Source organism: Vulpes vulpes, unplaced genomic scaffold (assembly GCF_048418805.1).
Source record: "Vulpes vulpes isolate BD-2025 unplaced genomic scaffold, VulVul3 Bu000000786, whole genome shotgun sequence".
NCBI classification, from domain to species: domain Eukaryota; kingdom Metazoa; phylum Chordata; class Mammalia; order Carnivora; family Canidae; genus Vulpes; species Vulpes vulpes.
In genome coordinates this window covers 28,878-48,375 of record NW_027325742.1, presented here as the reverse complement: position 1 = coordinate 48,375, position 19,498 = coordinate 28,878, and the positions used below count along the sequence as shown (strand labels likewise).

At 42.7% G+C, this 19,498-nt stretch overlaps 1 protein-coding gene across 1 annotated transcript in view; it reads left to right on the top strand.

Moving 5' to 3' along the window:
• The window catches only part of LOC140596729 (mast/stem cell growth factor receptor Kit-like), a gene marked incomplete at its 5' end in the record, with an annotated part of 33,692 nt that extends 22,015 nt beyond the window's left edge, over window positions 1-11,677 (top strand). Inside the window, 8 exons of the mRNA XM_072745219.1 lie at window positions 849-999; window positions 2,946-3,037; window positions 3,740-3,867; window positions 4,961-5,083; window positions 8,615-8,726; window positions 8,839-8,938; window positions 9,304-9,409; window positions 10,468-11,677. Of these exons, the coding sequence (XP_072601320.1) occupies window positions 849-999; window positions 2,946-3,037; window positions 3,740-3,867; window positions 4,961-5,083; window positions 8,615-8,726; window positions 8,839-8,938; window positions 9,304-9,409; window positions 10,468-10,596 (941 nt within the window). The remainder of the gene's footprint in view (window positions 1-848; window positions 1,000-2,945; window positions 3,038-3,739; window positions 3,868-4,960; window positions 5,084-8,614; window positions 8,727-8,838; window positions 8,939-9,303; window positions 9,410-10,467) is intronic.
• Between the last annotated feature and the right edge of the window lie 7,821 nt (window positions 11,678-19,498).

Here is a 19,498-nt window from a genome sequence, read left to right as displayed (position 1 = left end):
AATTAAAGATAGACTTTGAAGCCTGCAAGTTCTCCAGTACACACCAAATGAGACAAACACTTCACCTGGGCAAAAAAAAAAAGTAAATTTCCAGTTGGAAGCAATTCTGAGGTAGAGCCTTCCATCAAGGATTTCTGTGATGTTTCCAGAAAACCTTTTGGTCTAAAGGAACAGAGATGTGTAAAATGAGCCATTCCTCAAGATGTATTGAGGTTCACGGTCAAGTTGACAGCTTAACTTACTTCTTAAAACAGCCCCATAAATGTTGCTTCCACATCATGACCTGTTGGTAAAAATTCCTGCCCAAGTTAATCGGGTGCCTGTTGACTTCAGAGCTGCAGCGTGAGGTTTAATTACAGCCCTGGAAACACTGGTGGCCGGTAGTGCTCAGAAGGCAGGTGGTGTCCTGGCGTGCCAGGTGCTCACCCTCTCCAGGGTCATCTCAGCTGGCCATCCCGTGCCATTGGTTTTCCTCTGAGGCTGCACTTTCTGCCCTTCATCATTTCCATAATAACATGAGGAGAGGGCGTGAAGCCCTGTTGCAGACCGAAGTGGATGGAAGGATTCGTGCAGGAAATTATGATGATCGTAGGATATTGTTGAAAGTTGGTAACTTGGATGTAAGTCAGGCCAGGCCCCGAGCACTGACCTCACTTAGGAAGGGGTAAAAGGAGGCTTACTTGTTGAGTTGTCCTCCTCAGAATGCTGGTTTTTGCTAAGCCTGCTAAGTATTTGCCTTATCAATGAACCTGAATGAAAACGGTCATGATGGCCCCTGAGTCTATTTAAAGGGGGCAGGATCGTCTAGAGAGCTCACCTCTCTTTAACCTTCTCTTACATATCTGCAGGGCCCACCTTGGTCATTATTGAATATTGTTGCTATGGTGATCTTTTGAATTTTTTGCGAAGGAAACGTGATTCATTTATTTGCTCAAAGCAGGAAGATCACGGAGAAGTGGCACTTTATAAGAACCTTCTGCATTCAAAGGAGTCTTCCTGGTAAGACTGATTTACATAAATAGCTGTCAACAGGCAGTTCAGGGGGTCGAAAGGGTTTGCAATCAAGGCTGATTCTTTAAACAAATGAACAGAGGTACTTTGAGGCGCCAAATCAGAATTATTAAATCATTTAGGTGTCGTCAACAATTTAGGAAGTTTGAATAGCGTTTGTAAAGATTTAAATAGTGTTGAACTTAGATTTTTATTGATTTTTTTTTTAATGCATCTTTAGTTTTTTTTTTTTCAAAGTGTTCTGTTCACTTGAATAATTCTTTCACTTATCAGGGCTCTATTCTCGTGTGTCCTTTCATTTATTCTGTTGGGCTTGGTACTGTATGGATCTCTGCAGTGAGACACTGTTTGTAGGGAAAATGCTAAAGTCTGTCAAGTTGTCTCGGTAAATTTCTCGAAAACCTTTAACGGAGTGGCAAAAGAGCTCTGAACATATCTCTGCACGTAGGTTTCTCACCATCTACCGCTGAATTATTTCCGTATACCTTGCCCTTCTTTTTAAAAAAAAAAAAAAAAAAAAACTCAGTCATGCTATAAAAAGGCACGATTCTAGCACGTGTTTAAAAATTCTGTACCTTATTTTCATCTCTTTTCCTCTTTAATATCCTTCTGAATTTGAATGACGTACAAAGAGCTTCAGATTCCTTTAAGAACAATTAGTGTGGCTTAACAACCAGAATAGGATTCCTCTCTGCCTGGCCTTGCCTGTTCTTTCCAAAGGTTGAGAAAGATTTCCTAGATGCACCCAGCCCAACAGAAATCCTATTCATCATGCCCAATCCCTTATACTTTATATTTCTGAAGTTGTGTGGTGGATTTTTTCCTCTCCTTTCTATTCGTTCTGTCCCCTACGTTTTGAGATGGCAAGACTGTGTTTCTTTTTTTTTTTTTTTTTTTTTTTTTTTTTTTTTTTTTTCTTTTTAAGACTGTGTTTCTTAAACTTAGCTCCAGGCCCTCAAGAAGGCCTCAGCAACTATTATTGATGGGTGGTTACTTCTTAAAGACCTTTTCTGTACCCCTTGACTAAAGGGTTTCTTCACCCCAGGTGAAGCCTTTTCATTTTCCTTTTTTTTTTTAGTCCTATAGACTTGGGTAGTGTCAAGTGGTAGTAAAAACACATTACAAACCACCTTTTGTTAGTTTCTCCAGAGCATATGCTCCTTATGTGAATAAATGAGCCACTTTGCCTTATTTCTAAAACCTTGGCCCCATACATGTTTTTCAACTTGCTGAAATAATGGCTCAAATTGTTCCATCCGATGTCGTGTTCTTTGTGCTTTGGGATCCCATATGGGACTGGAACCACCAGCACACTCTGAAGGAGATTGTTGTCATAGTGTTTCTATGCTAATCAGAAGCAGGAAGTACTAGAAATCTTGAAGACTTTCCAGCCAAATGTTGCAGATTCAAGAGGTCCAGATGGTTCAGAAAATCATCCAAATTATTGGTGTTTATCTGAACTAAACTTGGTTTTTTTAAACCTTCTTCCATCAGTCGCTCTATGTTAGCGATCCCTGCCTTCCTCCCCATCACACATCTCAGAGCTCTTGCTCTTCTCGTCTTTCTTGTGTCTTTCATCTTGTCTCTTGGGGCTAATTTAGAGACTTTGAGGGAACAGGGGATACTGTTTATGGTTCTCTGTTTCCCATTACACCTCTGGTGTCAAGAGATGGGACATTTCTAACCTGAGTCCCATCTATGAACACAAAAGAGACCGTCTCATTCCTGGGCATCGGGCCCTGATGTTGAATATTAAAAACTCCTGTATAATGAACAAGCTTTTCTTCATTCAAACCTAGTAATACTTTCTCTGAATAAAATCAGCCTCTTACGTAAAAAGGCAGTGGGGAGATAGAGCTTGCCCCATGGGAACTCCCCCATTTTCCCATTTTATTCAGTCATAATTTGATGGATGGATATTTCATCTCTCACAGCAGCGACAGTACTAATGAATACATGGACATGAAACCCGGCGTTTCTTACGTTGTGCCAACCAAGGCAGACAAAAGGAGATCTGCAAGAATAGGTGGGTACCTATCAAATAATAAAAACAGCTTCATTTACAAAGGCTTACTCATACTGCTGGGAAATACATTACCATGCCCCATAGTGACTGGTTCTCCTTTCTTTTTTTTTTTTTTTTTTTATTTAAATTTTTATTTTATTTTATTTATTTATGATAGTCATAGAGAGAGAGAGAGGCAGAGACACAGGAGGAGGGAGAAGCAGGCCCCACGCCGGGAGCCTGACGCGGGACTCGATCCCGGGACTCCAGAATCGCGCCCTGGGCCAAAGGCAGGCGCCAAACCGCTGAGCCACCCAGGGATTCCCCTGGTTCTCCTTTCTAGGAGGGCCCGATGGCAAAGCCACTGGTCAGTGGCAGGTCAGGGTTCCAAGTGAGCATTGGGGTGAGAGAGTGTTCGTTATCGTATAGGAGCATCTCACTGCACGAATGAAGATATATGTGTATCAACTATGTATTTTACACATCAAAAAGAAAATAATAGGAGATTTGTGTATTTATCCACCATCCTTCTCCCCTGAAGCCCCAGCCTGTGAATATTAACTTGGTGCTTGGGCACTTAACTTTCCTCAACGCTAGGTGGGTGACTTGCCTGCGCGGTCACATCAGTTCCTTATTACCAACCTTTGGTATTGTTGTTGTGCTGTCTTCTGTTTTCCAAGTTTTGAGGCTTAATTGCTAAGAAAGTCCTTCTTCTCCTAACAGGCTCATACATAGAAAGAGATGTGACTCCCGCCATCATGGAAGATGATGAGTTGGCTCCAGATCTAGAGGACTTGCTGAGCTTTTCTTACCAGGTGGCCAAGGGCATGGCATTCCTGGCCTCGAAGAATGTGAGTGGAAGTGGTTCTCGAGGAGTATTGCCACCACCCCCCCGCGCCGTGCCAACCCCCAAAACCCCCTAACCCCAGCGGCGCATTTTAGAGTTCATAGTTAGAATGCACAGTGTCGTTTTGAAGTGTGGTAACCTAAAACAGGGGAAATTTCATTTCTTCATGTTCCAACCGCTATCTTTTTGGAATTCCTATTCTCATTTATAAGCTTTAAAGTGTAAGCCTGTCTAAATGAACTTTCTATGAATTTTTTTTTTAATGCAGCAGATTCATTTAAAAATCCTGGCTCTTAGAATACAGGAGCTGCTCTTAGAAAATAGAGAATGGTTTCATCAGCAAAGGGAGGAGGTACCTCATGCAATTGCAGTGCTTGGTGAAGCACGTGCTTGGGTCTTGTTGAAGAGGGGCCTCAGATATCGTGTGGCTTCATGAAGTGTGGGGGAATAAGGAATCGGAGAGAATAATAAGCATTTGGGACAAAGGTAGAAATGGGAAGAGAACGAAGGAACCAAAGCAAGGAACATGGTCTCTGGAAGGGTGAGAGGAATTCAGTAGCAAATGAGACTAGCAGACCAGGAGGAGGGAACAGATCCTACCCTTAAGTGTCATTGGTGACATTTCCAAACAATTACGAAACTAAAAGAGGGATATAGGATGGCTGAAATAAAGAGCCTCTTCCCTGTGTCCTCGGGAGACATCAAATTGGAGTTGCAAAGACATTTTAAAAACTCTATAAAAGGACAAAGAGAAGCATGAAAAATGAGGTTTTGGTTTAAAAAATATGATACGACTATTTATAATGTATTTTCCTATGAATGAAAGCAAGTCATAAGAAGAAAAAAAATTTATTCGAGTTGGTTTGGAAAGTGATTATCGTAATTAAGGTCCTAAACGATGTGAAACACAAATTTTGAACATCATTCAGGGCATAATTTAGATCTTTATTTTTGGTGCACCGAAGAGTTTCAAGGCAAAGCCAAGGTACTGGATTTGTGTGACATAGCAGCATTCTCGTGTTGAACAGAGTTTTCATTCTTGAAGAGTTTAAAATAAATGTAAATGGTTTTCTTTTTCTCTCCCACTCTCCTAATAGTGTATTCACAGAGACTTGGCTGCTAGAAATATCCTCCTTACTCATGGTCGAATCACAAAGATTTGTGATTTTGGTCTAGCCAGAGACATCAAGAATGATTCTAATTATGTGGTCAAAGGAAACGTGAGTACCCACTCTGCTTGACAGTCCAGTGAAGGATTTTAGTTTCAAGTTTTTCTAAGAATTGCTTTTTATGAGTTTCCTAATGCAAATCCTACCTTTGAGATACCATGTATTTTAGCAGTCAAATTAAGTGTACTTCAGCAAAATTTGCATGGTAGGCTGAACATTACTACAACTAACATTCCGATAATAGAATTCCTAATTCTAATTGTGTAATTATGGGGCATGTGAAGGAAACAGAAATAGCCTTAATTTTCATTATAGCCTGAGAATAGCAATGAACTCTATTTTGTTCAAGTGAAACAAATGTGGGCCTGAAGGTCACAGCAGGGGAATTTTAACTTGGAGATTGACATGCTATGCGCAAAAGATTAAAATCTAAGATAATGTTCAGAATTAGGTATGTAGAATGTTGGATCTTCTAATCAATAGAGAGCATATTAAATAGGTTCGTAAGTAATAATTGGGTTAGAGAACATAGTGATTTTATTTCAAAGTGCTTTATGTCCCTGCCAATTCTCCATGTAGCATCAGAACAAGCCCCTGGCATTGGAGTGCAGTGTCTTCACATTTTCAGCGTTGGAGAAACTAAAACTCAGTCTATTTTATATATTTTAGTAATAAGCATCAGCTAAGTCTGAGATGACACAGGTCGGTAAAGGCTGAAACCAGAGCCCACGATCTCCAGAGCAACGTCCCATTAGTATGGGAAGCCATATAGTCCTGTATCTATGTATTCTTCTACATCTATTTGCCCAGGCCCATTTCCCCAGTCCAGATTTATTTCTGGAGGTAACTATTTATGTGCCTTATGATAATGTAATATTTTCTCCTCCATCACCATGGCATCTCTGTACTTGACTTGGTTTTGTAGAAATGCTGCTGGCTTTACTTCCTGATCAAATCATGTATTTCTTTCCTTGTTTGATTAATTAATTAATTAATTTATTTATTTATTTGAGAGAGAGCACCAGCAAGGGGGAGGGGCTGAGGGAGAAATAGCCCGAGCAGGGAGCCTGATGCAGGGGTTCGACCCCAGGACCCCGGGATCATGACCTGAGCTGAAGGCAGATGCTTCATCCACTGAGCCACCCAGGTGCCCCTCAATGCATGCATTTCGAATAAACCTCTTCTAAAACTAGGTTCCATCATTATGAGGGTTAATGGAAGCAAGTTCTCTCCATTCTGGTCCATGCAGTATTGGAAGAAAGAATGAAGGGCACGAGGAGGAAGGCAGCAGGTTCAGGACCCAGTCTACCCCAGTTTGAATCTGGTTCCATCGTTAAGTGGCTGTGTGTTATTATTTGGCAAGAATTACCCAGTGCCTCTCAACTTTGCTTGTTTTCCTCCTCTTGGGAATAATAACTGTCACCTGACTCATCACGTTGTGAGGATTAAATGAGTTAATCTATGTGAAGTGCTTAAAACAGTGCCAGCCACGTTGCAGCTAATACATGGCACTTGTTCTTCCGAACTGTTCTTTATAGATGGCTGATTTGGAATATAAATAATCATGACAGTGGTTGTTAGGCTGCAGCTTCTTACTAGCTTGTTACTGGTTAGTGACCATAGTTGGAATGAAAAAGGATGGGTTAGGTCCCACCTGGCTTCAAGATCGGGGGCTCCAGCTCAGGGCCATTGAACTAACCAATTACAAATCTCTCCTCACCAAGCTCACACAGCTTGTTACCACCCCAAATTCACTATATCCAGTCACTGAGATGTCCCTGTGTCGGTTTCTCAGAAAGGTCTTTCACAGGCCCCTGAACCCAAGACACCGGTAGTAGGTCTCAGGTTAAGAGCCCCCATGGGACTACTAGCATAAAATCTGGGAAGGGGATACTAGAAGGCTTTTTTCCTATCTTTTAAAAATATTTTATTTATTTATTCATGAGAGACACAGAGAGAGGCGAGACACAGGCAGAGGGAGAAGCAGGCTCCTTATGGGGAGCCCGATGCGGGACTTGATCGTGACCCTGGGGTCACGACCTGAGCTGAAGGCAGATGCTCAACCACTGAGCCACCAAGGCACCCACTTGCTCTCTTTCTTACTTTATTTTTTCCTGCTGGCTAAAATAACTTTAACGCTATAAAAAAGATGGTCTTCCCAGTTTTCAACCCTAAATGGATTAAGAGAAGGATTGATGTAGCTTTTTATGGTAGATTAAGATCCAAGAACCCACAGTGTCTATAAGAGGAATAGTCACAGCAAGTTTGGCTCAATTTTAGCAGAAAGGGTTTGGGATGTGAGGTTCAGCTGTTGAATTTAAAACCCGAACTGCCGCTCGCCACCTTGGAATAGTCATGGTCACCATAAGCCCCTACTGTTCATTGTGTGTCTGCTTATGCGAGGCAATTGCTTAGAGATTAGTGAGTCAGCAGTACTGTGCTAAGCACCTTTGGCCACCCACACGATCTCATTTAACCCGCAAAATGACTCATGAAATTTGAAACGTTATTTCTTCTTGACACAAGAACATATTGAGGCTTACTTACAGATACTTAAGTGACGTTTGCAATGTATTTGTAAAGGATAGTTTGGGTTTCATGTGAGAGAAAACCCAAAAGAAGAGTCAAAGAAGTGTCGTAGCCATAGGCCAGGGCAGGTGTAGAGCTTCTGTGAAGCACTAGGGACCAAGTCCATCTACTCTTCTATTTTCTTACCATCGCTGGTGTGGCCCTCCTTGGGCCACGATGGCCACCAGATAGCCAGCCACCAGAGTCAGAGGTAGGATGGAGGAGGGACAAGAAGGAAAAGAGCAAAGGGCACACGCCAGCCATGTCTTAAGAAGGCTTCCCTGCACCTGCCATATCATACTTCCCACTTAGTGGTCTCTTATCACGTCTTATTAGAAGTCTCTTATCTTCCAACAGATGACCTGACCCTGAGTCACATGGCTCTGCTAAGCCGCAAAGGAGCTGGGAATGTATAGTTTTTATTGTAGGAGGACCATGTTTCTCTTATTAAGGAAAAAAGGGAAAACATATTCAGTGGCAACTAACAAATCTGTGTTAATCAAGGCCAGTGGTGGAGCCAAGAATAGAACCCGTGTGTCTGTCTCTGACATCTGTGCTCTTAACCACCATGCTGTATGGACTCAGGGTGCCCCCCCCCCCCGCCTTTTTTACAGATTTTGTAAGAGAGAAATTGAGAGGGAGAGACAGCATGAGCAGAGTGGGGGTTGCAGAGGGAGAAACTGACTCCCCACTGAGCCGGGAAGTGCCATGTGGGACTTGATCCTAGGACCCCGAGATCATGACCTGAGCCGAAGGCAGACACTTAACAAACTGAGCCACCCAGGTGTCCTTCAATGTCCCCATCTTGAAGATGAGGGTAGTACCATGTGAGCCACCTATTTCAGAAGTGGGGAGGAGTCCTCTGAGGTCATAGGGTAAAAGGCCTTTGTGAGATGGCCGTCACCTTCTCACCCTCACCCCCTCAGCTGGAGCGATGTCTGTAGGAATACTTTCTATTCTTTTTTTTTGAGCTTCTTAATTAACATTGCCGGATCTGTTGTGCTTCCATTACAGGCTCGGCTACCTGTGAAGTGGATGGCCCCTGAGAGCATTTTCAACTGTGTGTACGCATTTGAAAGTGATGTCTGGTCCTATGGGATTTTTCTGTGGGAGCTCTTCTCTTTAGGTAAAACGCCTGGGCAAAGGCACCTTGGTTGGGCGAGAGCTCTTCTTTAAGGGGTTAGCAGGGTCCTGCTTGCTTATTATTAATGCTGATTTGCAAACCGTTTGTGCCTCAGGAAGCAGCCCCTACCCTGGGATGCCAGTCGATTCAAAGTTCTACAAGATGATCAAGGAAGGGTTCCGGATGCTCAGCCCTGAGCATGCACCTGCTGAAATGTAAGGGCCGAGATATTTCCTTCAGATCATGCTTCCCCTTTTATTTTCCTTTTCAAAGACCGAAACCTGAGTGTTGAGGGTTTTCACTAGGGTTTCATGGTTTGAAACAGCAGTGTCTCCTGGTTCCTTCCTATGACGTGTCGTGATCAAATGTCATTTTTGTAGCTTCTTTTCATAATCTCTTGTCACCAAATATGCAGAAAGTTTCAGCAGCCTTTCACATGCACGGTGTTTTAGTTCATGCATGATACGTCCAGTTTGCATGGCCCTGGAATTATTTTTGAGACTGTCGCATGACACCGTGCACCATGAGAAGCCAGGCTAAGGGCGTTGAGGAGTGACAGGAAATGGTCCTCGCTCTGCAGGTATGACATCATGAAGACGTGCTGGGTTGCTGATCCCCTGAAAAGGCCGACGTTCAAGCAGATCGTGCAGCTAATTGAGAAGCAGATTTCAGATAGCACCAATCATGTGAGTTCATTCCCGCCAGCCATAGAACCTCCCTGCTTTCTCCTGGGGTTCTCAGGCTCGGGGGGTTCTGTTATCCACCCCTTCTCTCCTTGGCTTAAGCAGTGTACTGGGCTTCGGGGAGTCTAGGAAGGCAATGAAACAGGTTCTTCCGGGCCAACCCCTGTCCTGAGCCTGCCATACAGATTTGCCATGGTTCCTCCCCACCCCAAATGCTGATCATGGGGTCGGCGTGGTCTCTGCCTCACGTGTCCGGGCCATTCAGCCTTGGGACGGTTGGGGTAACATGAACTAGAATAAAAGCACAGAAAAGACAGCTTGTTACGGCAGTGAAATAAGCCTTCTGCTCAAACAAGCATAGCCAGAAATGGCAGCTAGCTGTCATGCCCACAAGCCATATAGCATGAAGAGCTTTTTGAGTTTGGGAGATCCCTGCCAGTGATTTGGGGGGGCAGGGGTGGAATTCAAAAACTCAAATCCATTATTTCTCCTCCCCCTCTTACGGAAGAATTAGTGATCCTTACTTTAACTCAGATTTTTTTAAAGCTGCTTTTTGGATGGATTGGCCTGGAGCTATCCTTTCTAAAAGCATACCACTGGTATTTTGGGGTTAAAGCTTGCTCTTTTTGGGTGTCAGAGCATGTTTCAAATTAAACAGCATTCCCCACCTATATGTTTAATTCTCAGCAGAGGGCCCCTGGGAAGGCCACCCATTCCCCAGTAAATGACATCAGCCATTGGGTTATAGTTGGCTACAGAGGTTTAGAAACCCATTTAATAGGTTAGATAGTACTTGTTTCCATATGTGTCCCAGCAAAAAAGTAAATTTTTTTTTTTGGCCATCACTTCTTATGCATCAGACCTTGGGGGAAACGAAGAATAAGACAAAGCTTATATTTTCTTTCATCAATATGGGGTTTTGGCTGTGAAAGTCTTGTAAATCTCTTCTCCTTAAGAAGCTTTGTGAGTTATTTGTGATCTGAGAATGCAGATGTGCCCCCCCCTGGTTGCTGTGTCCGTTGTGGGGACTGGCATATTAACTGTGGACTTGTTTTCCTCAGATTTATTCCAACCTCGCGAACTGCAGCCCCAACCCAGAGCGCCCCGTGGTGGACCATTCCGTGCGGATCAATTCCGTGGGCAGCAGCGCGTCTTCCACCCAGCCTCTGCTGGTACACGAAGATGTGTGAAGCAGGAGGAGTGCCGGGGGTCTCCCCAACAAGAGCGATCCCTGTTCTTTTGGTTCCTATACTGGTTATTCTGTCCTCCTTCGGCTTGCATCCTATTCCAGGGTAGCGGACACCCCTCTGTCCCTCCCTCTTTACAAGCACACTCTAACTAGTGGCCAGTGACTTTTGTCATCAGCCACCATCCTGTTGTAAGAGTTCAGACTGCATATTGTATTCCCAATAGCAAGGCAGCCCCCATTAATGAAAAAAAAATAATACAGACTTGGAGCAAGGGAGGATGGAATGGGCTAGACACCCCGAGTCCTTTCCAAGGCTTCTCCAGTTTCTGTTTGAAAAGCACAGTTGATAGTTTATTTGAATAAATGGCAGTGGTCGCCTTTGGGCCTCCTAACCATCCATAATGATATGATGATGCAGCAAGATTAGAAGCTGAAACCTGATCTCTTGATGTGGAAAATGGAATGTTATTAGAACAAAGGGCAGAAGCTTATGAATGTCTGGGCTTAAGAAATCTAGTATTTCATGCTGGGAATGAGACATAGGCCATGGAAAAATGCTCCCTGAGCATGAATAAAGACTCGCTGCTGTGCATGAGCCTTTGTACTACTGACCTGGTTTGTAAATAGAGTTTGCTATTAGGACGCTGAGAATTGGAGAGAAGGCCTCCCCAGCCAGCATCTGTATATACTCATCTATAAATTGTACATGTTCCTATATTTGAAGGGGGGCGGAGACCCACAAGATGTAGTTTCTGGATACGACCCTGGCTCAAGTCTGCTGTGTTGTAGAAATAGATGAAGAGCCAGACAGGATTGAAGGAAACCGTGCTTTTTCTTTTCTTTTTTCTTTTTTTCTTTTTTAATATTGAATGTAGCAATAATGTCTTTTGAATATTCCTAAGCCCATGAGTCCTTGAAAATATTTTTTATATATACAGTAACTTTATGTGTAAATAAGTAAGCGGTGCAAGTTTAAAGGATGTTGGTATTCCATGTGTTTTTTTTTTTTTTTCTTCCTGGTATGTTGTCCAATTGTTGACAGTTCTGAAGAATTCTAATAAAAATGTACATATATAAATCAAGTGGAATTGTTTGGTTATTTCTTCAAGCTTAGTGAAACCCAACCTCAGAGTGTTAAAGTGCATTCACTCTGACATTAGAAAGTTTGTTCCTGGCGGGCCTAGGATCTGAGCAAGGCCGTCGCATCACTAGGATTTATATACTTGAAGATTCAACAGATATATTAAGAATTTAGTATGTGCTGTATTTTCTCCTTTTATTTTTGCAACCCAGTGTCCCCGTGTAAATTGAAAAATAAATATAGGAAACATTTTGAGAATACTACGCATTGCTATGATTATAATTAGGTTGATTTGTGTGAAATGACCGTTTTTGTGGGCAAAATGATAGCTAAATAGCAATTTCATGTGGTTCAGTCTGATATAACTGGCATGTTTCCTCCTGAAAGAGATTGCCTAAAAATGAACGTGAACTGTAAAGTAATCCACAGGGTTGACATGAGGACTCCCAAGACACTGGTGTGTGTTCTTGTTGGCTTGGATTTTGAAAAGAGTTTTGGTCCATCATGAGATGTTCATGCTCTACCCTTCAACCATTATTCTCACTTGCTTCTGGAACAGTTAAGCTCTGTCTCTTGCTTGGAGGAAGGTGATTTGTGCCAATTAGTTGGGTCCTGTCCTGTGGCCGGAGCATCCTTTGTGATTAGGAAATACTGTCCAGACCAGGGAAACCTGTCCAGGGCCTGCGAGTCCTCCCATCTTGAAACAAACAACAACCCTGAACCACAGAATCCTCCTAAAAATGAGTTAGGCACATAAAACACCATCAGTTTTGATTTTCTTTATTGACGTGGCGTCCAAACCTACAGAAGTTCTCTCCAGAAAGGAAAAGGAAGAAAGGTGAAAGGTGCGACCTACAATGAAGAAGAATCCTTTTACGGAGGGAATGGTGTGGCCAGGAACACTTCAATTTTCTGTGAAAGCACCCACATTTCTGCCAAGCTTTTTCCATTATTATATTACAGACAGGAATGAATGCTAATTGACCACAAAACAAAGAAGTCCTTTCTTTCTGAATGTTTTCAGTGTTATTTAGACTTTTTCGTTGTGTGAAATCTTGAGTTAAAAGCCCGTCGACAGCCCCTGTGTTATTAGGCTCTAGTTAGTTCCCTGACTGGCCCCAGCTTTTCTCCTTTCTTTTTAATTCTTTTCAATTTTCTTTAAATTCAATTAACATATAATGTATTATTGGTTTCAGAGGGAGAGCAATGATTCATCAGTCTTATATAATACCCGTACTCATTACATCCTGTGCCCTCCTTAATGCCCATCCCCCAGTTACCCCATTCCCCCACACCCCTCTCCTCTCCAGTGACCCTGTTTGTTTCCTGTACTTAAGAGTGAGTCTCTTATGGTTTGTCTCCCTCTCTGATTTCATCCTGTTTTATTTTTTCCTTTCTTTCCCTCTGATCCTGTTTTGTTTCTTAAATTCCACATGCAAATGAGATCATATAATTGTTTTCTCTGAGCCTTCTAGTTCCATCCACATCATTGCAAATAGCAAGGTTTCATTTTTTGATGGTTGAGTAGTAGTCCATTGTATATATCCCACCTCTTCTTTATCTATTCATCTTCAATAGACATCTGGGCTCTTTTCATAGTTTGGCTATTGTGGACATTGCTGCTATAAACATTGGGATGTGGGTGCCCCTTTGGATCACTACGTTTGTGTCTTCGGGGTAAATACCCAGTAGTGCAATTTCTGGGTCATAGGGTAGCTCTATCGTCAACATTTTGAGGAACCTCCTCCATACTACTCTCCAGAGTGGCTGCACCAGCTTGCATTCCCACCAACAGTGCAAGAGGGCTCACCTTCCTCTGCGTCCTCGCCAGCATCGGTCCTCTCCTGACTTGGCGAATTTTAGCCATTCTGTCTGGTGTGAAGTAGTACCTCATTGTGATTTTGATTTGTATTTCCCTGATGCCGAGTGATGTGGAGCATTTTTCATGTGTCTGTCAACCGGCTCAGCTTCTAATCACACAGTAGCATCAAGGTGCTTGATGTCCTGGCTAAACCTGGGCTCAAGTCCTGGTTCCAGCCTTGTCTTGACCACTTACTAAAATGCGTGATATTGGGCAGATCGGCTCTTGAAATCTTAGTTTCCATAATAGTATGATCTGCCTCAATGTACTAATGTGAAGCTGTCGACACCACATTCATATGCCTAATACATAAATAGTGCTCACAAATGCTAACTTTTGTCAAGACTAGTTAGGCTTACTAGGAACAAAGAAGATGCTCCTGTACCAGCATAACCCAGCTGGTATCCCATGTGGAACGGTACTGTCAACATTTGCTTCTAGTTGTTTTTTTTCCCCCAAATGCAAACAATATCGCACTAGTTTGCTGTGAAATTTGACTTTGCTATGGAGATTTCTGTGTTTTATTAAAATTCCAACTTTTTAGCCAGGAATGCAGGGCTCCCTGTCCTTGATCAAGCCTTCCTTCCTGGCTTCTCTTACATTACCATATACCCATGAATATGCCCCACTCTTTCTGCCTCCACCCATTCAGACTTCATATTGTCTGTTCCTTTCCTTTCAGCTGCCACCTTTCAAGACCAGGGAAATGATCTCAGTTGGAAGATGGCTTTCGATTCCCATGGCGTTACTCATACTTACTGCTCTTAAAATCTCTTCTGTCTTGTACGGTCATTATTTTGGTTCGTATGTCTCCTCCTCATCCCCCACTCTGTCCTGTCTTAAAATCAGTGAACATAAAATACCTCTATGTGCTAGGATTGCTAGGTTTAGCGATCATCACTTCCTTGTTAAAATATTTATCTAACACTCCAAAGGTTAAACTGCTCAGGAGGTTGTGAGAGAGCTTAAGACTTCCCTAAATTCACTTAGGAGGAGTGACAAGGAGCCAGAATTTGGATCCAGATTGGAGACTGTCCTTTGGGGGTGGCGAGTATTCCCATTCTGACGTCCCTCACTGCATGTGCGTGCAGACATCGCTCATCTATCACTCTTTCTCAAAGAGCCAAGGTGCCTTAGAAGTCCCAGTCTTCTCCAGGGAGCCCATACAGATCTATTGGAGTTAGCCTAAGCCTTGTCACCCTTAGATGATTACCACATTTCAACTTTCTTGAGACACAGGTGGTCTCTGTCTCAGACACTCAGGAAGATTCTAGGACAGTGCTTCATGAGTGATTAATATTTTTGAATGAATAATTAAACATCCCATCAGCATGGAGTAAGGGAGAGCCATCTGGGAAGACATGGGTCCAGGAAAGATAGGAACTCTACAAAAACACAACTTTTACCCAGAGTGGGACTTTATTTTACACTCACTAAGGGTGTGGGAGGTGTGTCAGAGGGTTTTTAAGTCTTTCTTTCGGGAGAAAGGGAAAGGGGAACGAGGAAACTTCTTTTGGGCAGGCTTGGTGAGGGGTGCACAGCTGCTTTGTGGGAGCGAGGAGCTAAGAAGTAGACAAAAGGGGGACTTGGGTGGATGGGGAAGTGTAGGCAGGAAGGAGCAGGGGCAGAAATTCTCTTTCCATAGCTGGAATGGGGGAAAGGCACTGGAGCTACCAACAAGTCCCTGGACTGGGAGTACAGAAACTGCTGATGGGAGACCTCCACCATTCTAGGCTTGATCTTAGGAGAGGGCTGATGTGGGGCAGCATCTGCATGGGGAAACACCCCCCATGAGGGAACTTGGGACCAGCTAAGCTGTAGCAGGAAGTACCATCTGGTCAGCATCCAAGGAGATTTTTGTGGAAGTATTAGTCTTCTGGGGCTTCTGTAATGAAGTACTGCATGTTGCGGGGGAAAATGGGTGGAAACAACAGAGAAGTATTGTCTCACAGTTCTGGAGGTGAACACGGTGTTGGCAGTGTTGGCGCCTTCTGAGTGCTGCGAGAGAATCTGTCCCATGCCTCGCTCCTAGCTTCTGGTGATTTGCTGGCAATCTTAGGCATTCCCTGACTTGCAGAGCTCTGCGTCTTCATATGGTGTTCTCCCTCTGTGTGTATGTCTGCATCCAAATTTCTTCTTTTTATAAGGATAGTGGTCCTGTTGGACCTACTCCTGTATGAACTCAACTAACTGCATCTGCAATGACTTGATTTCCAAATAAGGTCACCTTCTGAGGTCCTGGGAGTTAGTTACCATTATGACTTCAACATATGAATTTGATGGGACACAATTCAATCCATAACAGGAAGGCCTCAAAATCCCTCCATATTGTAGCCGGTGACCTGGTCCTCACTAGAGTAGTAAAATTGGCTCTCGAGGAACTTTAAGAATACAATCTCCAAAGTGCAAATTTCAGGGCACCCTTTTCAATTTTTCTTATTATTTAGAACAATGTCCACCATGCTCTCTGGTCTGTAGCAGACACTGAATACGTGTCGAATGAATGCAGCTTCATGTGATGGGAAAGTCCTCCTCGTTGGAACTTGCCTTCTGGCCTGCCCTCCCTGTCCTCCTCTTCTCTGTTTTTCTTCTTTTCACTCTTCGAAGGTTGGAATGCTGGGCCTGGTCCTTTACTGTCTTCTTTCACCTGACATGCCCTCACCAAGCTCAGATCTGTCTCATCCAGTCCCCACCCTGGGATGTGGGCGTCACCTATGAGCTGACAATTTCCAGTGCTATCTTGACATCTCTCCCCTCAAATAGACTGTGGTTGCCAGTAAAACAGAGGCTACCTAGTTAAATGTCCTGTGCGCTAGTTGGCACACACAGATACTAATATCATTTATCTGAAATGCAAACTAAACTGGGTTGCATTTTTGTTAAATCCACTAAACTGGGTTTATTTTGTTTGCTAAATCTAATAACTCTTATCTAGATTTGGGGATTCTTGAAGTTAGGCATTGCATCTAATTATTGATTATCAAGGCCCAACTCATGGAGAAATGTAGAGTTTCAGTGATAGCAAAACAAAAAAACAAAAACCCAACATCAGGAGGAATTGGATTGTCGTAAAGGTCTGTAGGTGGCAAATCTCCTTGTTTTTGGAGTCTAAAGGTGTTATCTCACCTTTGTTCTTTTTTGTTTTTTAAGATTTATTTATTTATTTATTTATTTATTTATTTATTTATTTAAAGATTTTATTTATTCATTCATGATACACACACACATAGAGAGAGAGCGAGAGAGAGAGAGGCAGAGACACAGGCAGAGGGAGAAGCAGGCTCCATGCCAGGAGCCCACCGCGGGACTCTATCCTGGGACTCCAGGATTGTGTCCTGGGCCAAAGGCAGGTGCCAAGCCACTGAGCCACCCAGGGATTCCCCCAAGATTTTATTTATTTTAGAGAGAGTGTGTATGAGCAGGGGGATGGGCAAAGGGAGGGGAGAGAGGGCGACTCCCTGCTGATTGCGGAGCCCAGTTTGGGGCTTGATCTCAGGACCCTGAGATCATGACTTGAGCCAAAACCAAGAGTCAGATGGTCAACTGACTGAGCCACCCGGGGGGTCCCTCACCTTTAATCTTGAACAGTATTTTCACTGGAAATAGAATTTAAGAATGCCAATTATATTCAGCACATTCATCTCAGCACATTTATTTTCCTCTTTTCTGGTTTCCATCATTGCTGTTGAGAAGTCAGATCAATTTGCTCTTTTAAGGATACTTATTAAAAAAAAAAATTAAGGATAGTTATTTTGCTTTGTTTGTTGATTTTAACACTGTCCCTTTGCCTTTGGTCTTTGTAGTGTCACTATCGTCTATCTAAACTCGGATCTCTTTTTATTTATCTTCTGAGGGATTCTTTGGTTTCTAGAATCTGTGGACTGGTGTCTTGCATCAATGTTGTGACATTGTCAGCCCTTTTAAAATTGCCTCTGCCCATCATGTTTCTCTTCTGGGATTCCCGTTCAGTGCACCACAGAGTCTCTTACTCTGTTCTCAGTGTCTTCTAACCCAACTTTCACATTTTCCTTCTTTTTGTCTTTTTATGCTTCATGCAAGGCAGTTTCTGTTTTCCTGTTATCTGAATTCCCCTTCAGCTCCTGTCCATGGAGAATCTTTTTGGCATTTTTATTGAGGTATAATTAACATATCATAAAACTCACTCATTGTAAGTATATAATTCAGTGATTTTATTAAATTTATAAAGTTGTTCATCCATCCCTGTGATTCAGTTTAGAACATTGCCCTCATCCTCCCCTCAATTTCTCTCATACCTGTTTGTAGTTAATAGATATTAAAATAATTTCCATGGATTAATTTTCAATATTCTTGCCTTGTAAGATGACATCACACGTCTGACTGTCTCTTACAGAATGCACACACTCATCCAGTCTCACTTATTGTCTCTGGGATCTTTCTAGATGTTTTGGTCATAAAATTAACAGTGATAACTGATAGGTTTACCTTGTTTGGATCATCATCAATGATGATGATGATGATGGTGATAATGATAATGATAGTTATTGAGTGTCTACCGTGTACCTGGATCTACATCGGCTGTTTTATACATATTTCCTTATTTATACCTCACATTACCACCCGGAGGTAGCTATGATTTATCTCCATTTAAGATGAAGAAACAGGCACCTCGGTGACTCAGTTGGTTAAGCATCTACCTTCAGCTCAGGCCATGACCCTGTGGTCCTAGGATGGAGGCTCGAATCAGGCTTCCTGCTTTTTGGGGAGTCTGCTTGTCTGCCTCTCCCTGCCATCCTGCTTGTTCTCCCTCTCACTCTCTTGCTCAAATAAATAAATAAATAATAAATACATCATTAAAAAAATAAAGATGAAAAACTTTGCCTCTCAGAGGCTCACTATCTTGCTTAAACCTCATGTTTAAGAGCAGTGGAGCTGAGAGGCAAGTGCTAGTTTGCTTGACCTTTGAATCCTAGGATTCTAAACAATAATGTCACCAATCCAATTGGTATATGGGCAAGTCCCTTATTATTCATTTTTTGGGCTTTGGGTGATCTTTTAACCATTTCATTCACCTTCAAAAATATAAGAAAAGATAAATCAACCACTTTGATACTCATTACCAGCTCTTCTAAATGTTGGTGAGAATGGCAGTTGAAGTAAAAACTAAATGTGAGGTTCCAGAATCATCTATTGATCTAGCAGGTTCCTCATCTGTCCACTCCCTTTTGTACCACGCAAAGATCCCCATACTCTCCAGGAACATTTTTCCCTTTATGTTTCAAACAACAGTTGTTCATTTGAGCCTCACAAGAAAAAATGTTGGGTTGGCAGAGGGGGTGGGGTCTGAAGTGCAGAGAAGAGCAGGAGAGAGAGGGCAAATCAAGAATTTCGGTTCAGTGAGAGTAGGGGGTGAAAACACAACTTTGCCTTCGCTTCAACAGTTGTTATTGTTGGTTATAAATTAACAAGCTGTTAGCCATATGTCTCCTTCACTGTTGATTCCACTTTTGTTGGTTAAATGCAGCTTTTATGATGTGGGTTCTTCTATGAGGGGTTTAACCTCACAAGGGCTGGGTCCTCAGGGTAAATGTTCCTAGTTGAAATAAATGTTCTCAAGTGGTTCACCCATGTGTCTCCGTCCGTAGCTGGCTTTGAAGTGTGCGTGCTTTTTCAAGCACATCAGCAGGACTGTGGCGTATTTTATGAGACTGACCTTTTTCTTTGTGGTCTGTGGCTTAGCAGCCACTCGTATTCTATAGCAAATGAAGAATGAGGACAGGCAAAAGGACGTTTTCATGGCTGCTTGTCTCAGGATGTGAATAAGCATTCTAGGGCTGCTAAAAACCCTTGTGTCCACACAGCAAGCTGCCTGGTCTGAGTGCCCAATCTCCCTTGCATGGCATCATTTGCCTCTAATAAAAATATGTTTTTACTTTTGCAGAGTGTTTGACATAGAGAACTGGTATGAGGGAACTGACTTTC